The 27,904-nt window shown below is 38.2% G+C and overlaps 1 protein-coding gene across 2 annotated transcripts in view; it reads left to right on the forward strand.

Moving 5' to 3' along the window:
• Nucleotides 1-260: 260 nt before the first annotated feature.
• Nucleotides 261-27,904, forward strand: part of PDGFD (platelet derived growth factor D) — a 228,869-nt gene continuing 201,225 nt past the window's right edge. Inside the window, exon 1 of one of the 2 annotated variants that reach the window (XM_077113110.1) lies at nt 261-989. In XM_077113110.1, coding sequence (XP_076969225.1) covers nt 866-989 — 124 coding nt within the window. In that variant the 5' untranslated portion in view covers nt 261-865. The remainder of the gene's footprint in view (nt 990-27,904) is intronic. The other variant, XM_077113108.1, reaches the window with a different exon arrangement.

The raw sequence follows: 27,904 nt of genomic DNA on the forward strand, positions 1-27,904 counted from the left end.
CACTACCTGGGCTCCTCATAACAAGCCTGTAAAATAGGAAGGGTTGTTTGTTTCTCTCCCGAGAAGGACACATTGACTCAACAAGGGTCCCCATCGAATGGAGCCCAAAGGAAGCTCAGAGTGGATCTCCTTTGCGATTGCTTTCTTCCCCCTGCCAACAGGGTGCAACCTTGACTAAGTAGAATCTGATTTGGGTTGCTGTAAAACGAAGAACTCCACGCCCAAGCCCCACCATCACGCAGGCAAGTGCCATGGCTTGTAGGTGGATGCCCCAATCGTCTCTGGAGAAGTACTGTCTTCCACTTCCTCGTGGTCACTTCGTTCTGCCTTACCTTCCAGGTCCAGTAATAGCGTAGAGCCCAGGGAAGGGGGAAAAGAGTCCTGTCCCACTGACAAACTGGGCATGCTCAGTGGCGGAGGCTTCGGCCCGGCCTGGGAAGCTTGTCTGATCGCACTGCTCCTCAGAGCCAGAGCGCGCTAAGCTCGGGGGCCGCCGCCGCCGCTGCTTCTGCCTGAGGACGCGGCTGCTCCTCTAGCCTGCTGGGCCCGACGCCGCGCCGCCCGCCCCCCTGCGGCCTGTGCTGCTGCAGCTGCTGGCCACCGGAGGGGGCGAAAAAAAAACCCACGTCAACCTGTTGTTTGTCCCGTCACCATTTATCAACTCTCAGCACCACAAGGAAGTGCGGCACCCACACGCGCTCAGAAAGTTCAGCATGCAGGAAGTTTGGGGGGAGCTGGGCGATTAGCACAGCGGCCCGGGCCATCGCTGGGTGAGCGCAGGCGGCGAGAGCGCGGCGCGGCGGCCGTCCCGGGAGCGGAACCCTGCTTTTCTTGGAGCGACATAGACCCCAGATCGCTGATCCCAATGCACCGGCTCATCCTCATCTATGCTCTAGTCTGCGCAAACTTTTGCAGCTTTCGGGACACTTCTGCAACTCGGCAGAGGGTATCCATCAGAGCTTTGCGCAACGCCAATCACAGGCGAGATGGTAAGAGATTCAGATTTGGGTTTTTTTTTTTTAAGTAAAAAAAGAAAATCACATTTGTTGCTGTTATTGTTATACCTGTTTTTTTTTTTTTTTTTTCTTTTTTTCTAATCTTTCGTATAAACCCCACCTGGATGTATTGTCCAGGGAGGAGGGGACTTGTGCTCGCCTCTGGTCCTTGAGAGCCCTTTCCTCCCGAATGCGATTGAAGGGTGTGGGCCACGTGCCCGAGGGGATCGGACCGGTCAGGGGGATCGGATGGGTCAGGTGGCTCATCTCGCCCCACCCCAGAAAAGTAATTTTGGTGCTCACTAGGCTCTGATAACCAGGCGTGCGGTGCCTCACTCCGGAGTAGCAGAAAGTTGCAGACTGCGCCACCCCTAGGACAGGCTCTTTTTTGACCTCTTGGACTTGAAATCCGAGAAAAGACGGGTTTTTTGTCATAGGTGGAGGAACTTAAGAGTCTTTCTCTCGGCGATTCATTTATTTTTATTTTTGTCGGGGGCAGCTGCTTTTCAGTACCACAGTTGTATCTGGGCCAGAATGAAAACTTTTTATATATTACTTATTTTGGGGAGATGATAGTGTCCAGCATTATGCCCTTTCTGTCCCCAAAGTGACTTTCCCAGTGGATTTCAGCGTGGCTCAAAAACTCAGTATCCAAGAAACTAGGGCTTCTGGGGTTTCCTCTCTACCACAGGGGGTCCAGGCTTCAGCTGTTTCCCTGTGCAGAAGGCTTTCCAACTGTTTGCAAGGAGCAAAGCTCCTGAAACAGCTATTCTAAGCCAGATCCCGAGCAGGCTTGTTTGTTTTATTCATTCTAGAGGACACCTGGGTCATTGGGTCCCAGAGACCCTAGAGTTTATTTGCTTTCTGGGATCCCCATGAAGATCTGAAGTTGATTTATACCTCAATTTATACCTGCAGCTGATGTTTCCAGTAACTTGCAGCAGTTTCTGTTATCTACCTGAACTGATGCAGATTTTTTTGTTTTGTTTTGGTTTCTTCCCTCTTCAGCATATTTCTCTCCATCTGCTTCCTCGCGGTTTTAACATATCCCCCCTTTCCCTCCCCCTCCTCCAGCCCAGGAGACTACTGAGCTATATTCTTAATGGCTTTACTGTTTGGACTGGCAACGTTTGTATACATGTGCATTCATATGAGCTGTCTTATTCCTTTGTCAGTTCCTCTCTTGGTATGTCCTTAATTTGGACTTCACTGAAAGGCTTTTGGATTTTGAAGATTAAAAAACAAAAAAAATCCTGTATTTCCTGATGACAAGTAGATTGTGGATTTCAGTGTGCTCAAGTCATCTGAAGTTCTTTGGGTGTGGAGGGGGCACAGAGTGGCAGCGATATCACCTTTCTGGCCAGAAGACCCCTATCTGTATAGAATTATTTGGACACAGTGCTTTCATGTAAATAGTCCAGTGATGCACTTTCATAACCCTCCATCTTTTGAAAGCACCGAATTTTATTTCTAAACTTGAAAAAAGTGTAGTCTGAAGTTCAAATTTTCATTGTTTCCTTTCACCCTTTAATGTTTTCATCAGAGATAGATCTCTGAGTTTTTAGATTTCTTAACGTATACACTGTGTATTCACATTTAGCTACATACAGGGAAATGCAATTTATAATTTGCATGACTTCATAGCCATAAGTTTGTAATCCACAGCCTCCCAGATATTTACAAGAAGTCAAGGACAGAAAGTGAGAAGTATGTAACCATTGCCATTAACTCAAGATACTGAGTAAAAACAAGCCATGCATTTTAAAAGATGTAACTTTTTTGGGTGGTGGTGGTGGCAGAGACCAGGCTCATTTTGGTTTTCATTATTAAAACTCTCTCTAGTGTATATGGGAAGTCTTTGTTTTAGTAATATTTTTGAAAACTACCGTAGAATTTTTTATTCCTACTTATTTTAGCTAAAGCTGTTTTGCAATTACTCTAACATTTCACACACACACACATTTTGATTAGTTCAGATTGCTCAGTACTTTCCTCAGTGTCATTCTGATCTTACAAACAAGACTAGGAGAGTGAAAAGATAGTTGCATAGGGAAAAAGAAGTTCTATGCAGAGTTTAAAAAATTAACACTCATAATGAACTGTAAGTGTGGGGAATTTCCAAATGGCAGTTGCTTTGTAAGTGTTGTAGAGCATGCATTCTCAAAGGAGGCAATACTGCCTCCAAGGGGGCAAAAATTGGTTCTTGGGGGTGTAAAAATCTTAGCTATTCCAATAGTTTGAAGTCCTTCAAAGGGCCACAGCATATACACAGATACACAGAATATCTGTGGAATTAGCCTTTCATGGCTGTGGGGGGATGTTTAGAAAAAACATATCCAAAAAGGCTTCTGGAGGGGATGGCGATAATGAAGAAAAGTTTAGAAACTCTGCCATAGAGTTTTGGTGAAGAAAGTAGGAATAAAGGGATCTTTGAAAAGCCTAGATGTGGTCTGGAAAATCTTGATGGTAATAGTGGAGCTGAAAAAGAGAAAGTAATATCTTGGTAAATTAAACCTTTGTTCTGATTCCAAGCATTCTCAACTTGCTCTCTGCAATTTCCCTAATGGCCCATTGACCAAGACAATATTCTTGCGCTTTTAACTATCAGACTAGGACAGGACATACATAAGCTGGAGGAGATGGGACGTGAGAATATAATCAGGAAGAAATAGAAGAGAAAAGCTTCCAAGATTTACTTTAGGGCCCTTAGAAAATCTGGCCCTCAGATTACAAATGGTAGGTTATTACAACAAAAATTAAAAGTGAGCCTTGAATAGGTGTTTTAGAAGCCATTATCTGATGATGGAACTATCTTTTCACTTGTATACCACCCATTTCTTTGCATTGACCCTATTGGTTGCTGGGAGGTGTGCTGCCTCATGGTTTAACCTGGGGTCTAGGAAAAACCAGGAATATGGGCTTTCTGTCCAGGGCACATGGTCTGTTGGATGCTGCCCAGCCTGATACAAAAACATGTTTTTGTTTGACTTGTGCCTAGTAGCTCTAGATAGCTGGGATAGCTAAGAAATGTTAGAAAACAGAGTTAGGGTTGAATGATAGTCTCCTTCTACCCTTTGTTGGAAGTTGGTGGGCTTTTGTCTCCTGGCCTTCCAGAACTCTCATTCACAAAGTATTCTTGCTCTAAAAGGGTGTCTGCAGAGCCCCTCCCAGCACCTGCAGTATGGCAAAAGGTGGCCCAGTGGTGGTGTTGGGGGGTGGGGGAAGTTTGAATTTGATCCCTCTCTCCAAAAGGAAACTAGATACTGCAGATAAGAATTTAAATAGAGTATTTTGCAGTGTTTAATAGAATATCTACACCTCTTGATATCATCTTTGTTGTTTATTTTTGTTACTCAGACTGATTTACTTTTGATATCCATTCCTAATCTGCCTCTTGGCACACAGAAGATCTTAATTTAGCAGTAGCATCCAGATGTTCTTATTTTAGTGCCTTTGCACTTGGTGCCTTTGCAATAATAACAGGCCACAACTGGTGTTGCTCAGGGTATGAATCAAGAAGTGTAAAGATAGCAATTAACTGACAGTGTTATTTACTTATTTTGAAATCTAATTTGATAGCGCTTCCTGCCTAGAAGGTTAAGAATACAGTTGCTCTCTTCATTTTCTTGACCTTTTGCTGCTTCAGAAAGCACAGGTGTTGGTAAATGATTCTGAATTTAGCTCTTTTGGGTTGTTTTATGTGCCAGTTCTCAAATCATCCATCCCGTTATGATTGTCCAGTGAAGGGCCTGCAGTTTTAGTAATTGTATGGTCTTTAATTTTAAGTACTCAAGGTTCTTTCTTTTTTCTTTTTCTCTCTCTATATATGTACTTTATCATGTGTGAAATGCAGGGTCCTTGCATACCACCCTATTATTAACACCTTGTATTTGTGTAATACATTTATTACAATTGATTAAACACACTGTAAGAATTGCATTGTTAACTGTAGCCCATTGGTTTAATTTATATTCACTGTTTATGTTGTACATCCCATGGATTTTTTAAAAAATTTATTCTAATAACGTATATAAATCTACAATTTCCCCTTTTAACCACATTCAAATATATAATTCAGTGCTGTTAGTTACTTTCACAGTGGTGTGCTATCATCACCATCATCCATGAATAATTATTCCTTAAATAACACAGCTTTTCGGTTGTCATCTGTGATGACATCACATTGACTGTGGTGCAAAGATCAGAGTTTGAAGGGAAGGCAGCAAAACAGAACACAGTATATGCAAATTATGTTTCAAGTGTCTGAAAGCCAAGAATCAGATTAGTGTCTAAATCTTATTCTCCTGTGTTTACATTTTCTGTTCAATTCTCCAGGTATTAAAGCTTCATGATCATATAGAGCATAGTGGTGATTACCTGTTTTAAAATACAACATGGGTTTGACTTGCTACAGTGGGTTATGTTATTTAGTAGAGGTTCTTCTAAAGAGGAGGAGGTTAGTCAAATGTCTATATACGACTTAGTGGAAGATGCCAGTAGACTGTAAGTTCACTGAATAACAGTGATATCATGTACAAGACTTTCCTGTTCAACAAGTGAAAACAAAATGTATTATTTCAGTACAGTAGAGTCAAATGTTGTAGCGAAGCCCACCGAGCCACAGAACTCTAAGGACCAACATCAGTGTGCTGTAGTCATGCAGTAACCTGGGCATATGTGGTCTCAGCCCCTTCATTCCAAAAGTCTGAGAAGGATATGTGTTTTTGCAGCTCTGTCCTTGAGAGCTGAGTCATAATGCAAATTGTCTTCTTTCCAGAACTTCTTTGCTGAAATGATCTGTTTGGTATAAAAAAAAAAGCTGTTCTTGAACACCTAGATGCAATTCCTCCTTTTATTAAATTAGGAAAACCATTCTGATGAACCGGGTGTAGGATATTTCTAACTCTTCTACGTCATGTCATTTAAGTTATATATTGGCATATCACAAAGGATCAAGATGGCTTTGGGGTGGAACTGAGTTTGTAGCTGAGCTTTTTGGCTTCTTTCAGGATTATCTCTTTTCAGGGTATTCTTTCATTGATCTCAACTATTTTTAAAGATGCAAATGGTTCTCAATCCTGAGCTATGCTTGTGACCTCTGCTTTAGCTATTATTCGTTTGTTCAAGAAATATCTGTTGCTACCATCCCTAATATCTCCCAGATCCTGTGCTAGATGCTAAATTATCTAACATTGTATGAATGAAACACATGTGTTCCTGCTTTCTTGGAGCCTCTGGTTGAGTGGGCAGTATAGACAGATAAGGAACCAATTCCAATATTTGGCATTTGTCTTTCAGATGCATTCTGGAGAGCCTCCAAATTCTCCAGAAGTGTTTTAGAGGTCATTGCAGAAGCATCCGCAAACCTGAACACATGCAGCTTCAGGTTTTCTCTCCCTCTTCTTAAACAAAACAATTCCACATTATTTCCACATTTCTGTTTTACATAATCATGTTCATCATAAGATTTTTATCTGAAAACATAAACGTGTTCTGCAGTTTAAAAAAAAGTGTGAAAGTGCTGTACAGTGTCATAGGAACTTTAATGGAGAAAATGCACAGGGGCATGGGAATTCATAAGAAGCATCCAATGTAGACTTGAGGGATTGGGGAACAGTTACTGGAAGAAGTGATGTCTAAACTGGGGAAGGAAGGATGAGCAGAAGTTAAGAATTTGGGGACAGTGAGGAAGGATGGTGGAGTTTCCAAGAGGAGAGAACTTGTACCTCGGAAAGGTCTGGGAAGTCACGTTAGGGAGTAGGCCATTATTTCGAGGGCTGCAGGGAGAGACCAAACGATTTAATCCATTCTGTGTTTGCAAACTGAGCAGTGTTCCTGAGAAGTCAGTCAGGCCGGTGCTGTGATGAGGGCCATTCTTCCTTCCTTCAGTGGAGGACATGACTAGCTTTCCCAGGCCAAAACCTCCAAATACTGGGTGTCCAATGCTTCATGATATCCCTGAGGTCCTCTCCTCCCAGTGCCTGCCCGTGCACCTCAGCATACCAGATACTAAATTTTTTAAACTATATCTGAGATCTCAATAGGGTAATAATCTAAAAGGTGGAAGAAACCTGTCTAGTGTTTGACAGTATTTTACTTCAAACTTCTGCATCGCACAATGCAATTTAAAAGGGAACATGGTTAAATTAACTCTTATGTGAAAGACAATGTCATCCCAAAGCTACAGGGGGTAGTATTTGATAGCAAGAAGGAAAAAAAAATCCAAGATGAATGCTGCAACGAAAATGTTTCTGCCTCCCCATACAGGATTTCTAGACCAAATGTAAGTCGTAAATAAAGGAAGAAGCCCACAGATACTAAAGTGCACAAGTGCATAGACAGGAAGAAATATTTCTTCAAAGGATTTCTTTTTCCAGAGCAAGAATGAAGCATGCCTTGTTTCTTCCAGCTGTTGATGATGCATGTAATAATTTATCTTTTCCCTGCTCTTCACTCTCTATACTGGCATTGTATATGTTAGTTTTTAATACTGATAAGTTAATGTTATATATTTTGGGATTTATGCTATGTGTGCTTTAGTGGTTTATGTGTGATAATGAGGTAGGGAGTTCTTTGTAAACACCATAGCACAAGCATATGAACTGTCTTTTATTATAAGGAGTGATGAGTTCTCAGATTTTAGGTTTTTTATTTGAACACGTTTTTTTAGAGAGTGCTGATGAAGACAGTTTTGGATGCAGTGCTTTGACTTTCTATAAAAGTAAGTCAAATATAATTTAAAAGTTGTATATTAGGATTCTCAATTTTTGAAATTTAAAACCCAGCCTTCTTTGGACTGGGGTTCTCAGGAACAATTGCTGGGTGTGAGCTGTGAGCATGGATTGAACGTGCTGTGTTAGTTCTGAACTGACATTTCAGACCCAGGGTGAGAAGCTGCTGACAAGTTCTGTGTTTCATTGGTACGTTTAATAAGAAATATAACAACAATCTATTTTTACAGAGTTTAGCTGTTAAGCAACCTCAGTTGTGTAAAACACAGCCAAATGAACTAATCAGTATGCAACAAATCCACTTAAAGCCCACATCACTGTCACAGAGCATATAAATGAGTTCATAAGATACATGTGGTAGACACTGAAACACTCTTTGCCTATATTTTCCATTTATATGCTTTCTATACCCATATCAGAATAGGAGGATGATTTTGGAGTAGAGAAGAGAACTGGTTTGGGTTATTTATGCTATTAGCATTGAGAAGTGACAGCTAGTAGTTTTCCTGCTTCTTCTTGCATTTTCAGGTCATGAAAAGAACAACTGGCTTAGGTTCCTTGTTGAATGAAGTGATAGCATTCCGACTTCTCTCACTATGTCACAGAGGAACAATTACTGTATTACATCTTAGTGATGTTGCTGATTTTTAAAATGATGTCCTTGAATCAGAAAGAAAGTTTAGATCATATGTTTGATAGGTTTACCAGATTCACAAGTCATGGGAGTGGTATGAGTTTAAATGTATTTGAATTTCAATCAGAAAATTGATACAGCTTATATGACAGTCTTGTGGACAAGGACAAGTATAGCCTGGATGATAATGAAATGATCATTCTCTTTCTTCTAATAGTAATGAATAGATTTGTGTTAGTCAGCAGTGGGGTGTTGGGATTTTATGGGTTTGGATTAGACCCTGCTGAGTAATAGTAACTTGAATTCTTAATAATTGAATAAAGACATAGAAGGCACATTTACCAAACTTGCATAATTAACCTGGAAAAGATAGTTACCGGTTGGATTAGACTCATAGGACAGACTTTTCTGTAAAGGGACTCTAGTAAAAATTTTAGGCTTTGCCAGCCATCTGGTAGCTGTTGCAACAACTCGACTCTGCCACTACAGTGTGAAAGTACCCATATAAAAATATAAATATAAAAATTATGGCTCTGTCCCAGTAAAACTTTATTTACAAAAACAGGCAGTGGGCCTGTAGCTATAATATGCCAATGTTGAATTAAGAAATTCACATGTTCTTAAATTGAAACACTGGCCTGGTTCTGTCAAGATGAAATTCTCCAGCTATAAATGCAAACTCTAGGGCGGGCAACGGTGGCTCAGTGGCAGATTTCTCGCCTACCATGCTGGAGACCCAGGTTCGCATGCCAAAAAAAAAAAAAAGAAAAAAGAAAAAGTAATTAAATGCAAACTCTAGGTCTTTGGTTGGAAGATAAAAGCAACTGCATAATTATGGAATGGAATAACTTGGATCAACATCAGCCTTTGCTATTTCAATAAATAAATAGGTAATCTTTATCATCTAAAATACTTCAACAAATGATATAGTTGCTTAAAAAACAACCACAGGGTAATGTTGGCTTTTGCTTTTATATTGTGTCAGAATCAGGAGGCAACAATGCTCTTATGTGAGACTGTTTTCTGATCGGTCTGTGTGCGACCGTGTTGTGTGTTCTTGCCCCTTTCGTGTGTAGGCTTCCACCTCTTTCTAATTCCTTCAGTCCCATTACCTAAATCCATACAACTGTCTATTCCTCCAGCTTTAAGCTCTCTCTTTTTTATAGTTCTATCCCCTCAGCAGCAAGTGTGTTTAAATATCTTCACATCCTCCTACAATATATACAAATTGCTTTATGGTTTCTCTCCTTGTATCAACTTTTACTTTTCTCTTTTTTATCATCATATAAACTCCGTCCTTCTCGCTGCTGCTCATTGTTTCTACTTCCTCTTCTCTCCTTTTTCCTTCAAAATTTGAAATCACCCTCCCCACTTAACTGACCAGCTCTGGCTGAGGTCACTGTGATTCGTGGCCTCTGTGATAGGCTGAATCTTCTTGCGGCTTTCCTTTACTTGACTGGACACTGCTCCTACTTTATATTAACTGTTCCTAAATAACACTTTGAAATGATCTAAATAAAGCTAGAACTACTGCAGTACTCCTTCTAGGTTACTTGGAGAACCAAAACTTACAAAGGTCTTAAAAGAATTATTTCATATTTTATTCTTTCCCTGTAACTATTATGAATAGTGAAAGACGTAAAAAAGAATTTTAAATGTAATGACAATCCTGTTCTAGTATCCCGTTAATATAAAAAAGAAAGCGCATTCAAAGATAAAAATAATATCATCGTATAACCTCTCCAGTTCTATAACTGGAACGTTCGTTTGGGATATCTATATCTGTAGATCTGTCTATATTCATTCAGCCAATGGTTATTATTTGTGATAATTATGTTCTGTAAAGTTGCTGAATATTGGACCATTGCAAACCTCTGGTTCATTTTCATCAACTGATCAATGCATAGCCTTGTTTTTAATGTTAACTGTTTAATGTAGGCCCTTGATTAATTAACATTGAATTTATGGCCAGTAGCACCATAACTCATGCCTGAGTGAGGTTTTCTGGCATGTGTATTTTCTCTGAAAGGCATAGCACAGCCTTCTTATGCTTAGGAACACCAAACCTTACTTCAGCATTATGTTTGGAAGCCATTTTAAATAGCAAAATCACCAACAAAAGGACAAAAATATGAAAGTATGGCACAAAATATGTCACAGAAAGAATGCTTGTTGCAGTTGGAGAGCTGAAGCAGAAATGCAGAGGGTAGCCCTGTTCAGACTCAACTGGGAACATATGCAAAAGTAACTCAAATTTTTTGCCACTCTGTGCATGTCCTCACATGACCTCGAAAGTGCCATGAGTATTGATCTGAGGACAACAAATACATTTTAGTGAGGAGGCAAATTCACAAATACAAGTTCTGTGAATAGTGAGGATCAACTGTGTGTGCATGTGTGTATGTTCACACACACTAGATTATTTTCCCTTCTACTGTGAGTTTTTTTTTTTTGGTCACCTTGGCTGTAACTTCATCTTTTTTTTCTACTGTAGGTATGCATGTTCTCTAAGGCTCTAACCGCAGCTTTATCTTCTCACTTTTCTTATTGATCCTCTCAGGAAGATCTTACTTTTATCCAAATCTTCCACTGATGTGCAGATGACCCTAAATCTATATTTCCTACCTCTTCTTCTTTGCTGAACTCTAAATTTGTCTTTTTACTTCACTACTGTAGGTCTTTAGTGGGTGATCTCACTGTCACTTGAAGTAAACTCTCTAATTTAGTGGTCCCCAGAGTAAAATAGTTTTTTTTTTTTAATTAGGTTATTCATTCAGTAGGAGTTGAACTCCTTAAGGTATTAATCTTTTTTTCTTCCAGACATATCATGATTGATTATGAATAGATTATTGAATGACTATCTAGATCAATGGGTCAGATTGTAGCTAGAGGAATTGTACCATTCCATGAAGTCAGATTAGATACAGGAATTGTACTGCCCCGTGAAGCTTTTCTTGAGTCTCAGTGCTCCCCAGGTAGAATAGTACACCCCTTTATTTATCCTACAGTTCTGTCACAGATTCTATAGTGGTACCGATCTATATATCTGATAGCCGCAAATGTGAGAGTTGAATTGTATTTAATACAGCTGAACATCTTTCCTGACCGTTCCATTGTTCGACACATAGAAAAAGCTCGATAAGATTTGAATTATCAGTAAATCAGTCGATCAGTGTTTTCTTTTCCTGACTGATCTTTGGGCCCCATGATTCTGCTCACTATCGGATTGTAAACAACTGGGAGAAAAGGTGTTGAAACTCTGATTCTAGAATGGCTATTCGTTTTCTGCCTTGATTGTCAGAGTGATTGTTCATATCACTGAACAGGATGGAAAATATGTGAGGGAAAGCAGATGAGGGAAATTCACAGAAAATTAAATTAATTTTTTCACAATTTAAGCTTTAGGGGCTTGTGCAACATCCATGTGGAGATGCCTAGAGGCAAAGAGACAAGACACATTTATTTGCATGAAATGTATACACAATGAACATGATATCAACAGTGTATTATCATGTGTTTAAAATAAGGGATACTCATAATTGTGAGTGTATGATAATAATGCCTGATATTTCTTGAGTCCTTTTAACTTGGCAAAATGTTTTCATATCAGTTATAAACAGTGGCTCAGTGTGAAGACTAGGGCTATATTTTTCCAAAAGACTTGGCTGAAAGTGCCAAGAAAGTACAATTTCTTAGACTGTAGTGTTAGGCATAAGCATGGTATTTTGGGTTTAATATCAATAAAATGTGGAGGATTTTTAACTATCTCAAAAGAAAACCAAAACTACATACACTGACTAAAACTGAATCAATTTGCTATACTTTTTGATTATCAGTATTTAAATACTTTGACATGAAATTTCTGCTACTTAACAAAAAGGTTCAAAAGAAGAAAAGTAAAAACAAATTAAGGATCAGAAAATAAGTCTTAAGATTCAAGGTAGATGATAGACTGTAGAAGATTAGGGAAAGATTAATGCATCTTCATTCTGTTTATAGATTTAACTATGTAGAGAGAGGATGTTTATGTGTTACTTCACTGAGGATAATACAAGAGGGGTGCTATTGAGCAGCATTAAAAAGTATGCATTTGCTATAATTAAAAAAAAACTCATCGGCAAAGTTTCTAACCATCCAATATCCAAAGGGATTTTTGATATTTTTTAAAGAAACAGTGAAAGGAGTGAGAACTACATGTAATTTAGTTTAAATATAGTGTATAGGAAGGTGATTTAAATACCCCAGAAAGAGCCTTGGTGGCCTTATCTTTTATCAATTAAATTCTTTACTACTTTTTGCTAAAATCCAACTGCAGTAAACATAACCACAACTCATTCTTCAATAAATTTATCACGAATTGACTACATGTAAAGCACTGGATGAAGCACTGTGGGGCAGATACAGTGAGGCAAAGGCACAGTTTCTGTTCTGTTACAGCTAATGCTTTGGCTGAAAAAATAAAATATGTATGAAAATAGGCTTGGGAAGGCTGTATCTAATGCATACTTCCATTATATGAACTGGTTTTTTTTTTTTAAAAAATCCCAAGTTCAAGATTCTGGCCTGCTGACTGAACTATAATTATAACTCATATATCCCAGAATATGGTTCAGAAAAAATTATAATGAGTGAGTTATTGCTTAACACAATATTATTTGAAGATTTAAAAACAAATTCATTGCTATTACTATTATTCCATAATTAAAACGAGCAAAAAGTAGTGTTTAATTGTAAGAATGGCAGTCAGTAATTTCTTGCTTTTCTCTTCTGTGTATTCAGATGCTAGGCTAAATATTGCCGATCTATGAAAGCAGATAATTAAGCTCATTTGCTAATCCATTAAGACTAAACTCTTTTATATGTGATATGCAATAAGATTATTCAACCACTGGATGGCAGTAGAAAAAGAGAGCTTTGTTCATTATACATTTTATTTCATTTCCTCTCTTGGTTGGGGATGCATATTAAACTACGAAAAATTCATTTCCAAATGCATCAAAACATAAATTAAGAATGAAGGCATTACGTTGTTAATTATAAAACTATTCCATTCTGTATGATCTCAATACAGTTTAGATTTAATCAAAATATGTTGAAACAATTGAAATGTTTCACAGCTAGTTTGTATGTGTAACACTGAAGAGTTGAAGTTCATTTTCCAAACAATGATTGCATGTGCACAGTCACTGGTGGGCTGTTGACAAATTTTCTTTGAGCATTCTACCACTTGGTTAGCCACTCTAGACCTGCAGGAGGTGCTATGAGAGTCTTTTCTACTTGCCATGTGAATGGGTTTATCAGAGGTAAGTTACTTTTTGATACAAAAGCATTATCATGATATCAGAAGTGAGAAATCATACTCAGAATGTTGCAGGTTCTGAGATCCTAAGGAGTCATGGGACAAAGTGGTGACCAGGTTAAAAGTATAGTGACTTGCAGTTCACTCCTAAGATGTTCAAGTGTAATAAATCATGGTCATGTATAACCACATAATTGATGTACATAAATACTCCTGTTGTGTTCATCCAGCTTTAATAAAAATTGCTAAGTGGCACATAAAAATGATCAGTTTTATTGAATATTCTAGGAAAGAATGGAAAACCATGCATTCAGGTCTATAGTAGGCTTATAATGGTCCCCAGAGATATCCGATCCTAATTCCTGAAACCTTCAAATGTTCACCTACCTGGCAAAGACTTTGCAGATGGGCTTAAGTATCCTGAGATGGGGAGATTATCCAGTTGGGCTCTAAATGCAGCAGTAAGTATCCTTGTAAGGCAGAGCCAGAGAGAGATTTCCCCGTAACACCATAAAGGCAGAGATTGAGTATTGCAGCCACAAGCCTGGGAATGGTGGCAGCCAATCAGCATCTGGAAGAGACCAGAAACAGATTCTCCCCTTGATCCTCTGGAGGAGTGTGGCCTTGCTGACATCCTGATTTTAAGCTACTCCGCTAGTCCTGATTTGTTACAGAGCCACAGGAACTAATACAGGTACATATATGAAAGACAAATAGTTGAACTGCCTAGTTTATTGAGTCCAGTTTTCTAAATATTTTAAAACTGAATCAGCCACTAAATCTGTATTGATATTTTAAAGGAGTATTTTGATCTCTGCCCTTGAGAATTTTCTATTAAGACAAACTTTGCTTCTGCCCTAGCATCCTATCAGAAAGTTTTGAAAACTCTACCTCCAAATCTTACCTATTTTTAGAAGTTATTAAGTCATTACATGATCAAAAGGACAATGATCGTATTTAATTTTAGTTGATCCTTAAAAATTTTCCCTTTACATAAAAGTTTGTATACTTGTTGGCTTTGGCATTTTATTAATTTGTTTACTCCACAAACTTGTTGTGAGTCCACTATATGTCAGCTTCTGTACTAGACTCTTGGACTAAAATGTAGGAAGTTGCAATTATTTTGTTAATTATGTGATAATAGTACTAGATAATAAGTATTCTGTCCACAGAGTACGTCTTAGTGTGGAGAGTATGCTTATGTAATATGACATATATAAATGTAACAATGATAGTATATATTAAGTTAATGAGAAGACATTAAGCTAGATAAGATATGTGCAAATATTAAAATTATTGGAAATTTTAAGTTTAGGTCAGAATCAGGGAATTCTGGTTGAACTTCTGAGCCCGAGCTCTTCGCTGAAACCAAACCCAGCTCTTGCCACTCTAGGTTATCATTGTCTTATACAGATATAATTAGAGCTAATATATTCTTGCAATTTTTTAGTAGTCACCTTAATATGTAAAAAGAAATGTGTGAAATCAATTTTAATAATTGTATAGGTCAGTTTTCTCCAGAGAAACAGAACTGACAGGATACACTTGTGTGTGTGTAGCTGTCAGACGATTTATTCTAGGAATTAACTCACGTGCTCTTGGGGATTGGCAAGCCCAGATTCCATAGGGCGTGCTATAAGTTAGGAACCCTGACCAAGGAGAGCTGGCTAAAGTAGAGACGAATTCTTTCTGATTGCTGAAATCATCAGGTCTCCCTTCTGTTGCTGGGATGAGACTTCTCTCATCTTCAGCAATGCTGAAGGCAGTTTTCTTTCTTGATTGAGGATGTAATTAGTCATAGATGGCATCAAGGGGGTTAACGATTTAAATCTACAAAATACCTTCACATTAACAATGAGGCTGGTGTTTGCTTGACCAAACAGCTGGACGCCCTAACTTAACCAAGTTGACACATGAATTTAACCATTATAATAATGCATTTTATTTAACCCAGTATATTCAAATATGTTCATTTTAATGTTTAATGAATAACAAAAATTACTAATAAGATTGCTGCAATGTTTCGCTGGTAGTAAGTCTTCAAAATCTAGTATGTGTTTTATACCTGTAACACATCCTATTTCAGAATTTTTGTGTTCTAATGCTCAATAGCCACACATGGCCAGCCATTACAGATTTGGAGAGCACAGTGCTAGACCATTCAAATTTGTCAGTTTAGACCAAAACAACTTATCATTTGTCTGTTTCCAATTATGAAAGCTATTTCTCTTTTTCTTTGTTGAAATAGGCCGAGGCACTTTTTAAGGAGATCCGTAACCCAGTATGGGCAAGTTTCATATGGTTTATATTTTGATATCTTATTCTAGGAACATTGGTACAGTTGATATTTCAGGTGACTTTCATATATCCGCATAAGAACCACAACAACCAAAAAAAAAAAAGCCACCAAAAGAACAAACTTAAAGTCATCAAATAAATTTGCAGTAATCCAAGCTACTCAGCTTTTATGCCAGGTGCAAAATTCTGGTATTTGAGAAGCTTCTCATGAAAACAGCAGCTGGCACTTTAATGCTCTGCCATGAATGGAAAAGCAGTGTTTAACCAGCATTGGTATTCCTTTTCATTTACAACTTAATTTGACTTGGCAATGATAGCATTCTCTTTTATCACTTGACATTTTTAAAAATTACGCTTTCTGGCTTATCAGTAAAAGATTTGTGAAAGGCGAAACCCTGCCGTCTATTTGGTTTAATCTATTATGTGTTTGATACAGATTTTCACTAAGTAACCCATATTGGCTTGGTTTTAGAGGCCTTGGAGAGCATACGTTTGAAGCATGATATTTTTAGAAAAATGAAATGTAGTAAAAACTGTTTTGCATTTAAAAATTTAAGATCTACCACTTACTATGTGGCCCAGAAGTTAAAGGACACTAAATTAAAATTATTACAAAAATATAAAGAATTTCTACTTGTCTTAAACGTCATAGCTCTTCCAAGCTTTTGTTTGGGTCTTTGTTGGTCTGGCCTGCTAACTTGGCAATTAAAAGCATTCTATCCAGGAAAATGGCTTGTAAGAGCATCCTTCTTCTCCTTTACTTATATGTAAACAGTTTATTGTACTGTGCGCCCATGGCTTATATGTAATGGTGTCCTGTGACTATTTCATTGCTGCAAAACTTTTTTTAGTAGAGGATTCAACCAGAATTGCCCATTTTGATGCCTCGGCAAAGCATAGTACATTGTGTACCTACTTTTCAGAACAAGCACCAAAGGTCAGAAAGCTTTGTTCTAAGGGAGTAACTGCTTTATGAGCTCAGAGACTTTTTGTCAGCTCTGTGTATGTCAGAACACAGCATGACGTTATTGTCGTTCAAAACATTTTAATTCATAGACACTTCATTTTTTCAATGAAGAAATAATTTTTTAAACAACTGCTTTTTATAATATCTGTACCATTCTCATATTTATCTCTGTCTGAAATTATATCACTCTTTTCTGTTTTATTTTGGCTTTCCCCTAGAATACAAGCTCTGTCAGCATAGAAACTTTGTGTCTTCTATTCCTCACCTTTTGCCTGGCTCATAGTACAGTACCTTGTATAGAGAAGATGCCTAGTAAATACTTGCTGATGGATTGAATGAGCAGTGGCAGCACAGGGCAGTTCAGGTGAAGGTCACCCTTATGGCAGGAGGAGAATGTACTTAGGTAGCACAAGTGGTTTATTGTTCAAGCTAATGAAGCTAAAGCGTCAGGTCTCCTCCTTTGCTCGGCTACTTCCGAGACCCTGTTACCTAATTTTATATTCTTAATTCGGTATTTTTTTAAAGAGGACATCCTAAATTGTATGTGTCAGACAACACAAAATCTGAATTTTTCCCTGATGTTATCATTTGAGGTTTGTTCAGAACTGGGGAAACGTGAAGATATTCCTATCAGATGAACAAATTAGGTGCAGCAGGAGTTCTGTTGACCCCAAACCCGGTTTAATTAACAGTGTCTGGTATAAATATAAAGCATGCTAACTACTCATGCCCACAGGGATTGCAAGTGCTCTTGGGTTACTTCCCGTGTACAACCCTTTTGATCCTGCTATGGAGAAATATACATCTAAAGAGTCTTTTATATTCGATGCCAAATTTGTGCCTTACACTTGTACACGCTAATGCAATTAAATAAGTTAATTATCATTGTGTGACACAATGAAACATAAGTGTAAAAAAGAGAGTTTTGTTCCAATAAATATTTAATTGAATGCCCTATCAAAACTTGACAATAATAAGTTGCTAAGAAAAAGTAGTTAGGCATAAGTAAGACAACTGAACTAATCTGCCAAAGAGTAAAAATAAAGTAAAATAAATCTGAAAAGTCTTGAGGGGCTCCATATATAAATTACTTCACAAATGTCTTCAAGTTTTTCTCTGTTTTTAAGGATCAGAAATTGGAAATTATAGATAAGTGGTAAATGTGGTTTCTGCAGTAAAGATTACGAAGAATTTTACTAGCATGAGACATACTCTTATAAAGGACCTTTGCAATTCATCAGAAGTTTGTCCCAGGAATGTACATTTATAAGGTTTAAGCTAAAATAAAATGTGAAAGCATGTAAATGTACATTTATATTTTTGGCAAAATTGAATGTTAAATTTCCCATTTTAGCTGACAATTTAAACTAGTTAGTTATAAGTAAAACAACTTTAGCTAATAATTTGAACTAATCAATCCAGTACTGTTTCAGGTATACTGAATGAGCTTCCAGTGTGTGCGTGGAAATACTAATGTCTTAAAGCGATGCATGTATTATGTAGTGTAGCATCTATCAGAGGTTAATGAATTTCATTAACATGAGAAGAAAATCTACCCTATTGAAAGGCTGTATGGAATAATAATTACGGGTAATGGGACCTTAGTTGAAATCCTGCCTCTACTACTTACTCAGTATGTATTCTTGGGAAAATTGCTTAACCCTTCTCAGACCTCAGAGATTTAAAGAAAACAAGTAGACCTATATTATAAAGTAAATGTGAAGATTAAATACTTACTGTACATAAAACACTTAGCACAATGTTAGAGAAATAACACTTAATAAATGATGGGGGTCTTTAGATTCTTACTGAATTAAGTTGCTTATCAGATAGGGGGCAAACAACATGCTTCCACAGCTTTTCAAAGTAGCTTTAAATGCTAAAGGATGTATCTTGCTACAAGTAGTCGTATGTTACAAGTAGTAGTAACAGCTTTATCTACGGAACATTTGTATGATGACTTCAGAGACACTAAATTTTAACTTTGGGAGGCTTCTTAGAAGTAATCTAGGTCATCTTGCTTTGTGGTTGATAAAACCATGGCACAGAGAGGTAGAGTGATTTGTCCAAAGTCACACAATGTGGATTGGTGGCATGGTCAGGATTTAAGTACTAGCTTTTTGACCTGTCATCTGATGCTTTTTCTATAGTTTCATAAATACTTTTCATCTATTGTTAGGTATGACAATTACCAGTTCCAGTTAAAGATTAGGTAATAGTGACAGAAAGGGGCCATTAACACTTCCATATTTTCCCTCCAAAGTTGTGTTCAATTTGGGCTTTCTGTGTGTGTGCATGTGAGATAAATATAATGGTTATGTACATATCTGTATTTTGAACTTAGAAGTAGTGATAAGAATTGATAAACTGTTATTGTTTTTTTTCCCCCTCATTTATATCTTAACATCCAGTGTTTTACTTTCTGGATTATGTTCACGTCAAAGTTGTGGATCAAACTTGTTTGTAGCCTCTACAGCGGAGGCTTGATTTTCCAGCAATCTGCTTTCTGTATATAAAAACAGAGATCTAAATAAAATTGGAAATCTGAAAGATATCCATTCCTGAGTTGCCAAATGAAAGTTTCTTTAATTTCTAAACCAATATGCATGCAAATGAAAGCTAGTCTTAAGAAAAAGGACAGAAACTTAAGTAGCTCTAAGTAGTCTTAACGGGATTGGAAAAGTAGATAAATCAATTTTAACATAACCAAGGATAGAAATGTAATTTCTTTCCTGGTTTTCAAGCAGTGCTTTGGAAGTGAGCGTAGCATGATTCGTCAGTCACTTACTATATGCCTGTTATGTGCCAGAACCTTGAGCTCCTGGCGATAGGGTCGCGAGTAAAGAGGCATGACTTTCTACCCATTTTTTGGAAAGACTTTAAATGCTGGTAGATTATATGCATCCAGAGTAAGCTTCATGAGAATGGGGCAAAGGGAACGTGGAGGAGGGATCTCTATTCCAGAACCAGCAGAAAGGTTAAGGCTTCCCAAAAGATCTTGAGTTGCCATAAAATGTAAATAATACCTCCAAAAAAAACATATTCTTTTGATATCCAATCAGCTGCCAGATTTTGTATTATCCTGGAGGCCATAATCATGTAAGAATTCCAAGGACAGGGTTTCTGCTTTATTATCCGAATATTGGCTCAAAAATTCTTTCTAATTCATATTTGCTCCCGACTCAAGCATATTCAGAAGATGTGAAGGCTAGACGTAGATATTGATTTTATTACTGTATTAATATCTCATCGCTGATTTGTCCAAAACAGCGTCAGCAAACAATTGCTGTGCTGTTACCAAAGAGGAAATGACACATCCTTATAAAAAAAAATCATATAAGAATATCACAGAGTATTTAAAAGAGCATGTTTAATAAATGAAATAATTCATTTTTCTTAAAGAAATAATAAGGTAATAACATTCTATCTTCACATGTCCTGAAAATACACACTACAATGAAAACCTCCATATATCCCCAAAAAACCAAGATATCATATATCCCCAAATAACTAGGGTATCATCTTTCAACAGTCGTGGAAGCAGTGTGATCCCGGTACCATAGAGGAAAACTCAGAGGCATATTGCTTTCAGAGAACAGCTCCCTTCCTTGGTGCATCCCCTATAGTTATAGTAAAAAATTTCTGGGCTTTCTGGGGACTCCGTTAGCTCAGGTGCTGTAATAGGCATGCTGTACCAAGACCCACATCTGTGTTCCTTAATGCATCATAATGTTGAGTCTCACAGGAAGCTGGTCATATTGGGGTGAAATACCCAGTCTTCATTTTCTAGATGATTTTAGAGGAACAACCATCCCTTTCTAGAAACCACCCTCAGCTCTGCATTTTAGTGACAAAGAAGTTCTTGGGGCTTAGATCTTTCTAAAGCATATCAGTCACAATTGAAACTCCCATTTAGTTTCCAAGAACTTGGAAACTTGTTGCTAAGAAAATCACAGAAGATTTGAAACCCATTGATTTATTTGGCTAATATTCATTGAGTATCTTTTGTTAGTAAGACACTAAATAGATAAGGTAGAGATTTTAAAATCAGTTGCATCATCTCTGGATTACATATGTATTCACACACACACACAGATACTCAGATGTGTGGAATATTTTACACACAGGCACAAACATAGGCACCAATTCATGTGTTCAGATGTATCATATGTTGCACATATTGCAAATATATTCATGCATGATATGCATATATGTGGTATCATTGATATGGTAATATTAATTAATAGGATACTGAAACAGTTCTAATTAGGGAGGGTCACCAACCCCAGATGGTTAGAAAGCCTTTTTGTGGTGTTCGCATCAAATTACAATGATGGGATGCTTTTAAAAAGCTAAATTTAGGTATTGCATTACAGGTTGAGAAACTAGACTAAGCGCAGTTGTAGGGGCAGGGAAGAAAAGGCATGGCAGGTGTTACGGACTGAATTGCGTCCTCCAAAAAGTTATGTTGAAGTCCAAACCCCAGTACCCTAATGTGACCTTATTTGGAGGAAGGGTCAAGATGAGGCCATACTGGAGTAAAGTAGGTCCTAAATCCAGTATGATTGGCATCCTTATAAAAAGAGAAGCAGCACAAGTATGGAGACATAGAGGGAATAAAACGATCCTTTGACGATGGAGATACAGATTATAGTTTTGCTGCAACAAAACAAGTAACTCCAAGGAATCCTGTAGCTGCCAGAAGCTAGGAGCAGGCAGGGAAGGATCCTTCAGAGGGAGAATGGCCCTGATCACTCCTTCATTTCTGATTTCTTATCTCCAGAATTGTGAAAGAAGAAATTAATCTACTCAGTTTGTGGTGATTTGTTACTGCAACATGGGGAAACTATTACATGGGGTAAAGGGGAAGAGTGCTATGGGGTGAGTGGGGGGAGGGCAGGCAGCACAGGGTGACTGTGGAGGAGTGGAGAGAGAGGATCTGGCAAAGGTAAGCTGGTGCCAGACTATGGAGGACATTTGCTTCTGGGTAGCCATGCTGAAAGGAGTTGGAGAACTAGATAAGAATCTGCTAAACATAGCCCAGATGAGAGGTCAGAAAAGTCTCCACAGAGCTACCACCTGAGAGAATAGAAAGGGAGAATGTGCACCAGTAAAATCAATGAACAGAATTTGGAATTGATTGGCTTTGGAGTTCACCAAAAAGGATCCCAATGAGATGGTGTAAAGTGTTGCAAATATTTCTATCGGCAGCTACAAGTACTTTATTAATTCAGTTCCAACCCTACCTGGAGTCAGGCCAGTCCCCACAGGTTAGGGGCATCCACTACAAGACTGACTTTCAGACACTAGCTGCAAGCTTAGGGTGCAGGCCACCCCACAGTTCTGATCAACTAGTTAAAAATGTGGGGGTTACTCACCCCCCTTAATTTTGATAACTAGCTGGAATGCTCACAGAACTTACTGAAAGTAATATACTTAGAATATAGTTTTATTATAGTAAAAGGATACAAATAAAAAGAAGCCGAAAGAAGAGAGTAATAGGGTGAGGTCTAGGAGGGTCTCAGAAGCCTCCGCGTTCTCTCCACGTGGAGTCAGAACATGCCATGTTCCCGGCATGGTGATGCATTTTTTTCCAATCGTGGAAGCCCTTTATGTATCCTTTGTATATATGGGGTCTTATCAGATAGGCATGACTGATAGAATCAAGGCCTGTGTGATTGAACTCCATCAGCAGTCCTCCTCCCATCCCAGAGGTTGGCGAGGTGGGCTGATACACATGACTCAGAGTTCCAATCCCCTAATGACTGGGTTGGCCTTTCTGGTATGACCGGCCCCCACCCTAAAGCTGCGAGTGTGGCCGGCCCCTCCCTGGGCCTCATTAATATATGAACTATAAACTGTTGCTCTCATGCCCTGCACAAATTGCAAGACTCTCCTATAACTGGAAATTCCAGAGATTCAGAGGTTCCCACTCCAGGAACTTGGGACAAAGGCCATACAAGTTTTCAACTGTGCTGCGCTGAGGTATCATTGTGCTATATCTGGATAGCTGGGAGAAGGGTAGACATTTTCAACAGTAGGGAAATTTGAAGGTGGAAAACATTGATGGGGTTTGGGTGGGTGCTTCCTTTGCTAGTATTATGCTCAGAGGGGGATGCAGTTATAAATATGGACTTGGTCTCTGAGAAAACTTGGGATGGATTTATTTCATGAAGAGTGAGGCTCCCAAAAGGAGAAAAGGAAGAAAAAGGAGGGAATGATTTTTAGTCGTAATCTGGGGGAACTCATCCCTGTAGAGGTTAGAAGAGATGGAAAACTAACGTTCTTATGCTTCCTTTTATTTCAAAAATGGCAGAATCATTGATAGGCTCAGAAGATTATTGAATTTATGTAGTTTTTTATACATTAAACTGCTGCACGTGAGCATAACCCCTTTAAGCTGTTGCTCCTGAAATACTGATGTGTGAATCTTGCTGATTCCTTTCATCTTGTGCTAAAGTAATTTACTCTAATTATGACCTTATTAAAGTAACAGGGTTATATTTGCTCTCTGTTTTATGGTAATGACTGATAAATAAAATGCTAATTGACATTACAATTTTGTGCTGTATTTATTCTGATAGGATTTAACAGGCACACGAGCTAGGGTGGGTGTCTATCTTGGTATTTTTTTTGTTATTTTTTGTGGGGTGTTTTTTTTTTTTTATTGTTGTTCAGAGATAGTTACTTATTAAAAGACAGCAAAGACCCAAAGTTTTGCTTCTGTGTTTGGAATTAACGCTGGTTTTCAAGGAAGATAGTTTTATTTATTAACCAGGGAAATATGCGGTGGATTCCAATTATGTCATTGTATTGTTTCAGGTGAAAAATCATTGAATTATCCTGCACCCAACTGTAAGCAGTAGCTCCTGTATGCAATTGTTTTTTTGTTTTTTTTTACCTTATTCTTTAGTTTTTAGTGTTTGGTATTGGATCGTTATCCCAGGAGCTTGTTTCTAGTTCAGGTTGTGTCCACATAATCACGTTCTTTCACCACTTATCAGAAAGTAATGTATCCCAGGGCACCTGGTGCTCACCTTTTCCCATTTATTGTCTGTTACTTGTATTCTGTTTACTTTTTCACTTTTTCCAATAGAACTTATATTTGTTGTTGTTGTTTTTCTTTCACCCTCTCAGATATTATCCTCTGAGGTTGTAGTGTCATGATTCAGGTTCCTCGATTAGGAATCATCTGGATGTCATGCTTTACTATCAACTCTTTTATTAATCACATAACCCTTCGAGTCATCCGTAAGGTGGAAAAATATGATTCTGTCATGTTGTAATGGTGGGTCCCCCCCAAAGGGGGCCCTGTGCATATAAAAGCATTCTGAAGACATTCAAAGCACCATAAAAAGTATCATATAATTGTATTGTATGTTTAATACTATAGCTGTTTATATTTAGTCATTTTACTCTAAGGTGACACATGCAGACCACAAAGGAGGAAAGACAGATGAACTAAAGTAATGCATCTTAAGATTAAAGGTGTGAATGACTCACTTAGGTATTTGTTAAAATGCAGATTCGGATTCAGTAGGTCTGGAGTGGTTCTGAAATTTTGTGTCTAACCAACTCTCAGGTTGTCCATGCTGCTGGCTTGTGGATCACACTTCTCTTAGCAAGAAACCAAAGAACTTGTGTTTTAGGAATTCAGGCCTCTCCTTAATCAAAGATATATTCTTGATAATACATATAGGGCTGGGAGGAAGCATAAGAATTTCTTTAACCTATTTGGAGAGTCATAACATTTTAAAAATTGGAAACAAAAGTTATCTGACCAGGAGTTTGCTGTTTAAATGAGCTATTATGTAGTGAATGCTTAAGCAATGAAAATATATAATGAAAATAACTGCTGTGTGAATATGGGATTTCCTCATTGGGTTTTTTAAAAAAATATTTATATTGATAAGTCTTCACACACATACATTCCGTGTGTAGTGTACAATCAGTGGCTCACAATATCATCACATAGTTGTATATTCATCACCATGATAATTTTTAGAGCATTTTCATTGCTCCAGAAAAAGGAAAAAACTCATACATATCACACCCATTACTCCTCCCTCTCTCATTGATCACTAGTATTTCCATCTACCCAATTTATTTGACCCTTTGTCTCCTGTATTATTTATTTATTTATTCATCCGTATTTTTTTCTCATCTGTCCATACCCCAGGTAAAAGGTTTTCATAATGACACAGTCACATTGTAAAAGTTGTATCATTATACAATTGTCTTCAAGAATCAAGGCTACTGGAACACAGCTCAACAGCTTCAGGTACTTCACTCCAGCTACTCCCATACACATAAACTAAAAAGGAATATCTATGTAATGCATGAAAATAACCTCCAGGATAACCTCACGACTCTGTTTGAAATATCTAAGCCACTGAGACTTTATCTCATTTCACTCTTCTGCCTTTTGGTCAAGGAGACTTTCTCAATACCTTGATACCGGATCCTGTCTCATCCCAGGATTTTTGTCCCACGGTGCCAGGGAGATTTATATTCCTGGGAGTCATGTCCCATGTAGTGGGGAAGGCAATGAGTTCACCTGTAGAGTTGGCTTAGACAGAGAGGCCACATCTGAGCAACAAAAGGGGTTCTCTGGGGGTGATGCTTTGACCTAAGTTTAAGTAGGCTTACCCTGTCCTTTGCAGGAATATGTTTCATAGGGGCAAACCCCAAGATCAAGTGCAAAAATATCAGAAATTCTCCAAATGTGGAAGTTGAATATTTCTTCCTTTCTCTCCAGTGCCCAAGGGGGCCTCGTAAATACTTTTTTATTTACTGCCTAAATTACTGTGGGATATATTGGGGCGCCACACTAACCTGTACAAACCAACAAGATCTCATGCCCTATTCAAGATTCCGTGTATGGTGTTCAACTAAACTGATCATACAAGTTAAGTCTGGAAATGCACAACACTGGGGTTTTTTAAAAGTAATTTCTGTGTAAAAATGGAAAAAGTGTATAAATTATAACCTTGTCAGTTTTTTTTTCTCTATTCAATGCATATGGTAATTTAGGAGATGTTCTAGTTTGCTAGCTGCCAGAATCTGATATACCAGAAAAAGAACGGCTTTTAAAACAGGGGAATTTATTAAGTTGCATGTTTACAGTTCCAAGGCTGTGAAAACATCCAGTATTAAGACAAGGCTATAGAAATGTCTGATCTAAGGCATCTAGGGAAAGATACCTCAGTTTAAGAAGGCTGATGACATTCAGGGTTTCTCTTTTAACTGGACAAGCACATGGTGGACATGGCGATGTCTGCTAGCTTTCTCTTCATGGTTCCTGCTTCAGAAAGCTGACCCCCAGGGGCATATTTCTTCCTGATCTCCAAGGGTCTCTGGCTGTGTGGGCTCTCGTGGTTCTGGTGGCTCTGAGGCTCTGTCCAAAATGTTTCTTCTTTTAAAGGATTCCAGTAAAGTAATCAAGACCCACCTGGAATGGGTGGAGTCACATCTCTCTCTAATCTAAGGTTAATACCTACAGTTAGGTGTGCCACATTTCTGTGGAGATAACCTAATCAAGTTTCCAAACTGCAGTGCTGAGTAGGGATTAAAAGAAACCGTTGCCTCCACAAGATGAATCAGGACTAAAACATGGCTTTTCTAGGATACATAATCCTTCCAAACCAGCACAGGGGTGACAGACATTTCAGTGTTCTCTTTTAACACATAGAATTATTAGAATGCATTAGCTCTCCTAACTGTATGAATTCATACTGTTTGTTCTTAATAAGAAATGTTCAGAAAATATTCATCTCCTTAATGTAGATGGGGTCGTGGGGTGCCTACTGTCCATCTGAGATTGGCTGAATGTGGGAAATACTAGATGAACAGGCCTGGTTTCTGTTTTCAGGAGTGTGTTTTCTGCTAGGGAGGTGGACATGCGCAGAAGCCATGGGATCTCAGCGGAGGGCACACCTGCGCTCTGGGTGATGAGTGCGCGTAGCGAAGGCAGCTCAGGGCAGCGCTTGAGCTGAGTCTTGAGTGGGCCGTTTGGCAAGGTTCTAGGACAGAGGAAATAGTACGTAAGAAGGAACAAAAGGGGGATCTACATTGCTTGCAGAACAATTTTAGGCACAATGGAAGATGGTATCATCGCAGCATTTATTTAGAAGTCAGCTGTACCATCCATCCATGATCCCGTCAACAGGATGGTCTGGGGCAGCAAAGGGAGATTCATCAAATTGACTCTAACTTTGTAAAGCATGAAGTGCTACGTGGCTCAGTAACTTCTGAAGTACTGTAGCTTTTAAATGTACCAAATATACTTTACTACATTTATTCTAGAAAACAACATTGTAAATTTTGTATCTTTAGACATATCTGTGATTCAGGATTTTAGCACTGTGTACCAACTCCCATGAAGTTTTTTAGTACCAATCGTCCCATTTTATTACATTTTTTGTTTACCACCTCCTTTTCCCTGCTAGAATGTGTATCGATAAGCTATAGGAGGACAAGGATTGACTCCCTCTTATCCACTCTACTCTTACTCACTCTCCACAGGAGAGTGAAGGGCATTTTGTTCATTTAAGATGCAGTTCTGTATTGGGCTGATATTTAGGGATCTTTTTTGGTTACTGAAATTCTGAACAACAGACAAACTTAAAAATGCACTTAAAATTGACAATAGTGTTACTATTTCATACAGCCATTTGGTATAATAGATCTAGTGTTCAAAGGACCAGAGATTTAGAGATGCTGGTTTTTTGGACCCAACAGTGGACCCACAGAGAACTGTTACTGACCAACTGTTGACCTCTAGCAGATTTTCTAGTATGGTACATCGTTTTTTCCATATTCAGGATGAAGACACTGGACTACTTGCATATTACAGTCCCTCTGGTTCTTAAATCCCATGATGCATGATGAGTAAAATGTAACTATAAGATGTTTTAGGGAGTTGGCCCAGATTTTTTAGTGGTTCTTAAGAGTACTTAGTCTGGTGGGCAGGATAATTCT

This window comes from Tamandua tetradactyla, chromosome 8 (assembly GCF_023851605.1).
Source record: "Tamandua tetradactyla isolate mTamTet1 chromosome 8, mTamTet1.pri, whole genome shotgun sequence".
Taxonomy (NCBI): domain Eukaryota; kingdom Metazoa; phylum Chordata; class Mammalia; order Pilosa; family Myrmecophagidae; genus Tamandua; species Tamandua tetradactyla.